General features: G+C 31.6%; 1 protein-coding gene across 1 annotated transcript in view; it reads right to left on the bottom strand.

Annotated features, from left to right (window-relative positions):
* The window catches only part of LOC137631659 (putative neural-cadherin 2), a 356,886-nt gene that overhangs the window by 132,960 nt on the left and 213,926 nt on the right, over positions 1 to 10,000 (bottom strand). Inside the window, exon 3 of the mRNA XM_068363529.1 lies at positions 6,128 to 6,292. Coding sequence (XP_068219630.1) covers positions 6,128 to 6,292 — 165 coding nt within the window. The remainder of the gene's footprint in view (positions 1 to 6,127; positions 6,293 to 10,000) is intronic.

The raw sequence follows: 10,000 nt of genomic DNA, 5'->3' as shown, positions 1-10,000 counted from the left end.
GACGCATTTGAACCGACTCGCAGCGGTGCCCTTTTAGCTCGGAAAAGTTTCCTGATCGCTAATTGGTTAGAATCATCTTGCCCAACCAATCAGCGATCAGGAGACTTTTCCGAGCTAAAGTAGCACCCCTGCGAGTCGGTGCCAATGTGCATCACTAAAAAAAATTGACTATAGTACAGCTTTGCTGTTCAAGGCGATACAAAAACCCTTTCACCACGTTAAGGTATCCCCACTCAGAAAGGGATATGAATAATAAACGATCTAGAAATGAATCAATTGTGAAATGATTGATAATAAGGAAGAAAATATGATGCTGGGTTATGAAAATAGGACCAGAAAAATCTAAATATTGAAAATGAATTGTTTTTCTATTACCTGTAATATACAAAAAACACTCCATGTCTCGATCCAAATTCTTGTATGGTGAGGTAAAGACGTATACACGCTATATACACACGTAAATAGGCAATGTATACTAAATAAGGCACAAGTACCTCTCAATATTGAATGGTTCGTCGACTAAGGGGGAAAGACATTTTTTTGATAAGATTATACCTTTTTGTTCCCGTCCCGAGGCAGAGCAAATTTGGTATTAAATGGTATTTGTAGGTTATTTGAAAAAAAAAATGAAAATTATTGCCGTTATTGATGAAGTTAATACGCGCGTGCGCGCACTCACCCACACACACAAACACACATATATGTATGTATGGATGTATATATATATGTATATATATACATATATATATATATATATATATATATATGTGTGTGTGTGTGTGTGTGTGTGTGTGTGTGTTATTCTGATTAAAATCTGTAAGGTACGAAAGACAATTTTCTTTTCAATTTTAGCAGAACCCCAAAAACAATGTACTTTTCAGTATAGCAATATTGCCATTGAAAATATAATTATACTTTGAACCTTAGTATATAAGCATAATGTTTATACGAGTATAGGATACTATCGAAGTCAGTATTGTCTTGTGTAGCAGATAAAATACAATACATCAATAATACACACATACATACATATACCAAAGGCACTTCCCCCAATTTTGGGGGTTAGCCGACATCAACAAGAAACAAAAACAAAAAAGGGGACCTCTACTCTCTACGTTCCTCCAGCCTAACCAGGGACTCAGCCGAGTTCAGCTGGTACTGCTAGGGTGCCACAGCCCAACCTCCCACATTTCCACCACAGATGAAGCTTCATACTGCTGAGTCCCCTACTGCTGCTACCTCCGCAGTCATCTAAGGCACCGGAGGAAGCAGCAGTGAAAAAATAGAGCATTTTGTGATGCCTGCGGTCATAGACCCGGAAATTCCCTTGATCGAATCACTTGTTGAAGGTCTCGCAAGGAGTGACAATATTATACAAAAATGGTAGACGATGGAGAGGATGAGTCAGTTTCAAAATGTATATAGTAGTGAAGACTCAATTTTGGTATTTTCTCCGCGGTTGTAAGAAGCTGTTCAGTCACCGTGAATTTGTGTTGGGCCGTTACACACACACACCCATAGACACACGAATACACACACACATATATATTTCCATGTATATTTCTGTATATATCTATTCATATTTACGCAGATACGGTATATACATTATGCATGCATATAAACATATATATATATATATATATATATATATATATATATATATATATATATATATATGTATATATATATATATATATATATATATATGAAAATAGGAAATATACCCTTTTTTCATTTTCCCTGTGGTTATTTGGTTCTTTTGCATCTCAGCTGATGATATTTACGCGTGTGTATGTGTGTGTATGTGTGTGTATATATATATATATATATATATATATATATATATATATATATATATATATATATATATATATATATATATATACATATATATATATATATATATATATATATATATATATATATATATATATATATATATATATATATATATATACAGCGACATTTTCAAAATTTCAAATGACTTTTGAGCCCTTTACATAATACGTTAAATTTCGAAATTCCTCTAAAAAACACTACATCTATAATATGAAAGAAACACAATAAAAAATGAACAGCATCTAATTTAATATGACTAAAAACTTCAATACAAAAGATGAACACCATCAAATAAACTACCCATTCAATCCTTATAAAAAAAAACAATTAATTAAAACTTCGAAAACCAAGCAGGCGTGATGCACATGCGTGAAACCATTTCTTTCAACTATAAGTTTGGAAGACACAAATTAACGTTCGAGGAAGCTGCAGGCAAAAATTCCTTTGATCAGTATTAGTGGGAAGTTTTGAAGGGCTCTCTCTTGTTTACTATCCGATCGTGTCAGGTTCAAGCCCATGTTCGATTAATATCCTTCACCTGAAGTTTAGATGGATAGATAATAAAAGAGTATTTCATTGCAAAGATGAAAATCAGTATGTATGTATGTGTATATATGTGTGTATGTATATTTATACATATATACAGTAAATATAAATATATATATATGTATATATATACTGTATATATATAAATCTTTATATCTATCTATCTATCTATCTGTATATATCTATCTATCTGTCTATCTATATATATACAAATATTCATATCTATCTGTCTAACTGTGTTTCTATGTATGTATGTATGTATGTATTTGTCTATCTATATAAATACACACATTTATATATATATATATATATATATATATATATATATATATGTGTGTGTGTGTGTATATATTGCTTACTATGCCAGTTGCTATGTTAGAAAAATCTTTACTTAAATTATGCTGATAGAGACTGGACACTTCTGAACCGACCCCCCCCCCAAAAAAAAAAAACACTCAAATCTCTCCCCAAAAGAGGTTAAAAAAAATCCTATCCATTCCTGGAACTCAAAAGGCTTTGCTCTGGAATCTCAAACGGCGAAGTAAAGACTCGCTCTTTGGACTCCTGGCTCCTCTGAGAAAAGGACGAGGGAGTGGTCTTGCCAGCTCATAAAATGCAGTGAGGTCAGGTAGGTCAACACTGGAAATGTTTTATTAATCAACAACCCATTTATGAGTTCTTATGTCAGATTCTCTTATTATTATTATGATTATTTTTACTATTATTACTGGCGAAGCTACAACCCTGGTTGGGAAAAGCAGAATGTTATAAGCCCAAGGGTTTCAACAGGGAAATAGCCCAGTAAGGAAAGGTCGCTTCAACAGGGAAATAGCCCAGTAAGGAAAGGTCGCTTCAACGGGGAAATAGCCCAGTAAGGAAAGGTCGCTTCAACGGGGAAATAGCCCAGTAAGGAAAGGTCGCTTCAACAGGGAAATAGCCCAGTAAGGAAAGGTCGCTTCAACGGGGAAATAGCCCAGTACGGAAAGGTCGCTTCAACAGGGAAATAGCCCAGTAAGGAAAGGTCGCTTCAACAGGGAAATAGCCCAGTACGGAAAGGTCGCTTCAACAGGGAAATAGCCCAGTAAGGAAAGGTCGCTTCAACAGGGAAATAGCCCAGTAAGGAAAGGTCGCTTCAACAGGCAAATAGCCCAGTAAGGAAAGGTCGCTTCAACAGGCAAATAGCCCAGTAAGGAAAGGTCGCTTCAACAGGGAAATAGCCCAGTAAGGAAAGGTCGCTTCAACAGGCAAATAGCCCAGTATGGAAAGGTAACTTCAACAGGGAAATAGCCCAGTAAGGAAAGGTAACTTCAACAGGGAAATAGCACAGTAAGGAAAGGTCGTTTCAACAGGGAATAGCCCAGTAAGGAAAGGTCGCTTCAACAGGGAAATAGCAAAGTAAGGAAAGGTCGCTTCAACAGGGAAATAGCAAAGTAAGGAAAGGTCGCTTCAACAGGGAAATAGCGCAGTGGGGAAAGGTCGCTTCAACAGGGAACTAGCCCAGTAAGGAAAGGTTGCTTCAACAGGGAAATAGCCCTGTAAGGAAAGGTCGCTGCAACAGGGAAATAGCCCAGTAAGGAAAGGTTGCTTCAAAAGGGAAATAGCCTAGTAAGGAAAGGTCGCTTCAATAGGGAAATGGCCCAGTAAGGAAAGGTCGCTTCAACAGGGAAATAGCCCAGTAAAGAAAGGTGAGCATCTATTCTGATGAAACTCAACTAAAGCCAGACCCATTTAAATACAAAACACGGAAGTGCAAAACCTCATAAGCACGGTTTTAATTTTAGCAGAGTCCACTATACGAGAGATGGGATAATCTGTTATTGGTGGTAAATAAATAAATATATAACAGATTACGAGAATTTATGATAAGATTATTTTCAGGTTATTTTTTGTTAGCTTAGGTACTAAAATACTTGAATGACAGGTAACGAATTGTCGGGTTTCAGAATATACAGGATTACCAACAACCGCCTTAATGGTGTCGTGTATTTTATATCTACTCTCTTTTTAAAGATCAGAATAATGCACAATTGAGAATAAACCTCTTTGACCGTCGTAGTGATTACGCGTTTAAAGATTAGAATATATCAGAACTTTTGTATATATATATAAAAAAAAAAAATAATTCCATCATGCACAATTGAAAATAAAACCTCTTTTCCGGTCGTAGTGATTACGCGTTTATCTCAGTTGGCAACGCCAGGAAAAAAAAAAAAAAAAAGCTACCTAACAACTGTGATGGGTTTTGATCAGTGTTAATCTTGATAAAATCCACACTGCCATGAAATGAATAAATTGCTTCCGGCAGTAAGGTGATATTACAAAGCCGGATTACTCCTAAGGGGGGCGGGGGAGGGGGGGGGACTTAAAACACCCTGTGATATATATAAACTGATTTCGCCATAATTCTATAATAAAAAACAAGCACTGGTAAAGAACATGCAGTATAAAGTACAGAGGATCTTCAGATTAATCATCAATGAAAGTCAAATTTATTTGAATAGTATACAGCAATTAATATTAGAAAACGTGTGAATTGGACAGTAACCCGATTAAAAGATATTGTATAATTGAATTGGAAATCGGATATTCATAAATGGAAATAAAGACTATTTATTAGAGAGATGATAGAGAGAGGCTCTAACGTGTTACTATGAAGAATAGAGGAAAATTCAAACGCAAGCTCATGAGAAGTGAACAATAGCTACACACACACACAGATATATATATATATATATATATATATATATATATATATATATATATATATATATATAATGTGTATATATATTTATATATATGTATTATTAGATACATATATATATATATATATATATATATATATATATATATATATATATATGTGTGTGTGTGTGTGTGTGTGTGTGTGTGTGTGTATATACAGTATATACATACGTATATATACATATATATATAAATATAAACATATATATATATATATATATATATATATATATATATATTCATATATGTATATATATATGTGTGCATATGTATACATATATACATATACATATATATATATATATATACACACATATATACATATATATATATATATATATATATATATATATATATATATAAATATGTATACATATATATATATATATATATATATATATATACCCACACACATATATATATATATATATATATATATATATATATATATATATATATATATTCTTCTATATAATAAAGAGCAAGTGTCTGGCTAAATATAAATGAATATATATACAGTATATATATATATATATATATATATATATATATATATATAAATATATATATATATATATATATATATATATATATATATATATATATTTCCTGTCAAGCTAACGAACAACCACTCGAAAAACAACAATTCTCAACAAATTACCCAAATTATACTCAATTTTTTTAATGAGGCGCATTTGCACCGATTCACAAGGGTGCCCTTTTAGCTCGGAAAAGTTTCCTGCTTTCTGATTGCTTAGAATTATCTTGTCCAACCAATCAGCGATCAGGAAAATTTTCAGAGCTGAAAGGGCACCCCTGCGAGTCGGTGTATATCTGCCCCGCTAAAAAGAATTGACTATAGCATTATATAATTAGAAAGGGGGGAGGAAATGGGAGGGAGTAAATCTAGGTGTGTATGTTTGCATAACTAAACATTTAGCCGTCATTATTGACGGATTGTGTACACAAGTGTATAAATATAATCTAGTATATCTCTGACCTTGAAAATAGTCTTCGGTAGGTCCTCATCTTCTCCTTCCAGTATGGTGACCTTTGCATCATTGTGAAGGAACCTAGGAGGATTGTCATTTATGTCCGCAACGCTCACGGCAACGAACGAATGTACACTGCCTCCTTCAGCTTCTGCTGCTACCACTAACTCATGCTGAAAAAAAGAAAAATTTTTGCATTTATTACCGTGCATAATATATTGCATTTTATGTGAAATGCTCCAGGCGTGAAATGTAAGTTTTGCATATTTATGATGATTTTTACTACTCTTTGTGATATTTATTCTACAGATGTGTTTCTGGTTTGAATATATAAGAAATGTCTACTTGTTTATAATATACCGTAATACATTTCATGTGAAATGCTCCACGCATGAAATGTATGTTTTGCATATTGATGATGATTTTTACTACTCTTCATGATATCTATTTTTATTTGGATATAAATAGTACTTTACAAAATGTTCTGTTTCATATATAATAAATGTCAACTTGTTCACAATATACCGTAATACATTTCATGTGAAATGCTCCACGCATGAAATGTACGTTCTGCATATTTATGATTACTTTTACTACTCTTTATGATATTTATTTTTATTTCACTATTGATAATACTTTAGAAATGTTTTTCGGTTTTGAATATATAAGAAATCTCTACTCTTAGGCAATTAAATAAAAGTAACATTGAGAATATGTTTAGTGAATAGATACTGAAGTAAATTTTGTCTTCCTTATTTGTATTATAAAAGATTTTACGTGAAATGTTCTAGATATGAAAAGTATGTTTTTTGTATCTATGATAATTTTTACAATCATTATTTTTATTATTATTAGCTAAACTACAATCCTAGTTAGAAAAGCAGGATGCTATAAGCTCAAGGAAAACCAACATAAAAAATAGCCTTATTTTTTCCATTATAAATAATACTAAAAAAAATATGTTTGTATCAAATATACAGAATAAGAAATACCTACTTATAACCAATTCAATAAAATTAATGTTGGAAATATGTATAGTGACTATAGTCAATTTTTTTTAGCGAGGCAGATTTGCTCCTACTCGCAAGAGTGCCCTTTTAGCTCGGAAAAGTTTCCTGATCGCTGATTGGTTGGACAAGATAATTCTAACCAAATAGTGATCAGGAAACTTTTCCGAGCTAAAAGGGCACCGCTGCAAGTCGGTGCAAATCTGCCTTGCTAAAAAAATTGACTATAGATACTGAAGTAAATTTTGTCTTCTCTCTTTATATTAGACATTATTAATTGCAAATGCCATGTTCCCCTTTTTATATTATCTTTCTTTATTTATTAATTATTCATAATAATATGAATAATTACTGTAATTTATAGACATTTCTATATTGTGAGTACTTAAGTCGAACAAAAATCTATTTTGGTTTTCAAATGTAAGAAATTTGATAATTTAATAACATTAATGATTATAGTTATAATTATAATAATTATAACAATAATAACCCAATACGATCTGGTTTAGATAGGTATTCTCTCTCTCTCTCTCTCTCTCTCTCTCTCTCTCTCTCTCTCTCTCTCTCTCTCTCTCTCTCTCTCTCTCTCTCTCAAGAATGTGAATACCGCTGAACAAATTTACATATTAGAATAAAGGAGAATTTATTTTTATATAACAACATTTACATACCACCAGAGGTCAGTTGGTGTATTTCTAAACATTTGCAGTGAAATAACTTTTTGTTGTTACCTTATATATTTCAGTGTCGTTATAAATAACAATTATAAGTAGTTCAGTCACATTCTTTCGTGTGTGTATATATATATATATATATATATATATATATATATATATATATATATATATATATGTGTGTGTGTGTGTGTGTATATATGTATATATATATATATGTATATATATATGTATATATATGCACACATATATTTATATACTGCACACACACACACATATATATATATAATATATATATATTATATATATGTATAGATATATGTATATATACATATACATATATATGTATATATATATGCATATATATATACATATATATAATATATATATATATATATATATATATATATATATATATATATATATATATATATATGCACACATATTTATTAGTCAAATACTGCATATATATATATATATATATATATATATATATATATATATATATATATATATATATATATATATATATATACATACGCAGACACATATTCATATACTGTATATATGCTGTATATGTATATATACATATATATACATACATATATATATATATATATATATATATATATATATATATATATATATATATATATGTGTGTGTGTGTGCGTGTGCGTGTATATGTATATATATATATATATATATATATATATATATATATATATATATATATATATATATATATATGTATATATATATATATATATATATATATATATATATATATATATACACACACACATACACATGTGTGTATGCATGTTTGGTGCCCACCAAAAGCTTTGTTTTGAATTCCAAATCCCCTATACCAAAGACCCATTTATATTCCGATCCTATCTACCAGCCAGAATCAGGTCACTAACTAGCAAGATGATAAAAAAAATTCCTGATATCCTGTCCTAAGTTGTTTCAGTTTTCCCTTCAATGGCGTGAGAATATGATAAATACGCAGAGTTCCATCAGGGGGCATTTATCATACATGATAAATCTCCGACATATTTCTTTTTCTCAACTTTCTGGTTTATCAAGATTTACGGCGCAAGTTTAGTCTCGCCTTCAAATTTCCGAAAAGTTTTAAAAGGTCAAGACGTGTTTTGATGCTACCTGTTGCATATTGGAATCGTGTGATGGGAATTTTTTTCTTAAGAATTCATATTGGTTATTCGCAGTAGTAGGTTGGCCAGGGCACCAGCCGCTCGTTGAGATACTACCACTAGAGTTATGGGGTCCTTTGACTGGCCAGACAGTACTACGTAGGACCCTTCTCTCTGATTACGGTTTTTTCCCTTTACCTACACAGACACCGAATAGTCTGGCATATTCCTTACAGATTCTCCTCTGTCCTCATACACCTGACAACACTGAGATTGCCAAATAATTCTTCTTCACCCAAAGGGTTAACTACTGCACTTTAATTGTTCTTGGTAAGGGTAGAAGAGACTCTTCAGCTATGGTAAGCAGCTCTTCTAGGAGAAGGACACTCCATAATCAAACCATTGTTCTCTAGTCTTGGATAGTGCCATAGCCTCTGTACCATGGTCTTCCACTGTCTTGGGTTAGAGTTCTCTTGCTTGAGGGTACACTCGGGCACGCTGTTCTATCTAGTTTCTCTTCCTCTTGTTTTGTTAAAGTTTTTATAGTTTATATAGGAAATATTTATTTTGATGTTACTATTTGTAAATATTTTCTTTTTCTTTATTTCCTTTCCTCACGGGGCTATTTTCCTTGTTGGGGCCCCTGGGCTTATAGCATCCTGCTTTTCCAACTAGGGTTGCAGCTTAGCATTTATTAATAATAATAATAATAATAATAATAATAAAAATAATATTATGAAAAAAAAAATCAATATATGTAAATTGAAGTATCTTTCCTGTATTATTTTACAGTGATTTAATCCTTTTTCATATAATAATATAGTAACTATAGTAAATTTTTTTAATGAGGCGCATTTGCACTGACTTGCAGGATTGCCCTTTTAGCTCGGAAAAGTTTCCTAATCGCTGATTGGTTGGATATAATAATACTTTACACATCAGCGGTTAGGAAACTTTTCCGAGCTAAAAGGGCACCATTGCGAGTCGGTGCAAATGCGCCTCATTGAAAAAAATGACTATAGGTGATATACTGACATTGCAACAT

This window comes from Palaemon carinicauda, chromosome 40 (assembly GCF_036898095.1).
Source record: "Palaemon carinicauda isolate YSFRI2023 chromosome 40, ASM3689809v2, whole genome shotgun sequence".
Lineage (NCBI taxonomy): Eukaryota > Metazoa > Arthropoda > Malacostraca > Decapoda > Palaemonidae > Palaemon > Palaemon carinicauda.
This window is presented reverse-complemented; position numbering and strand designations above follow the sequence as displayed.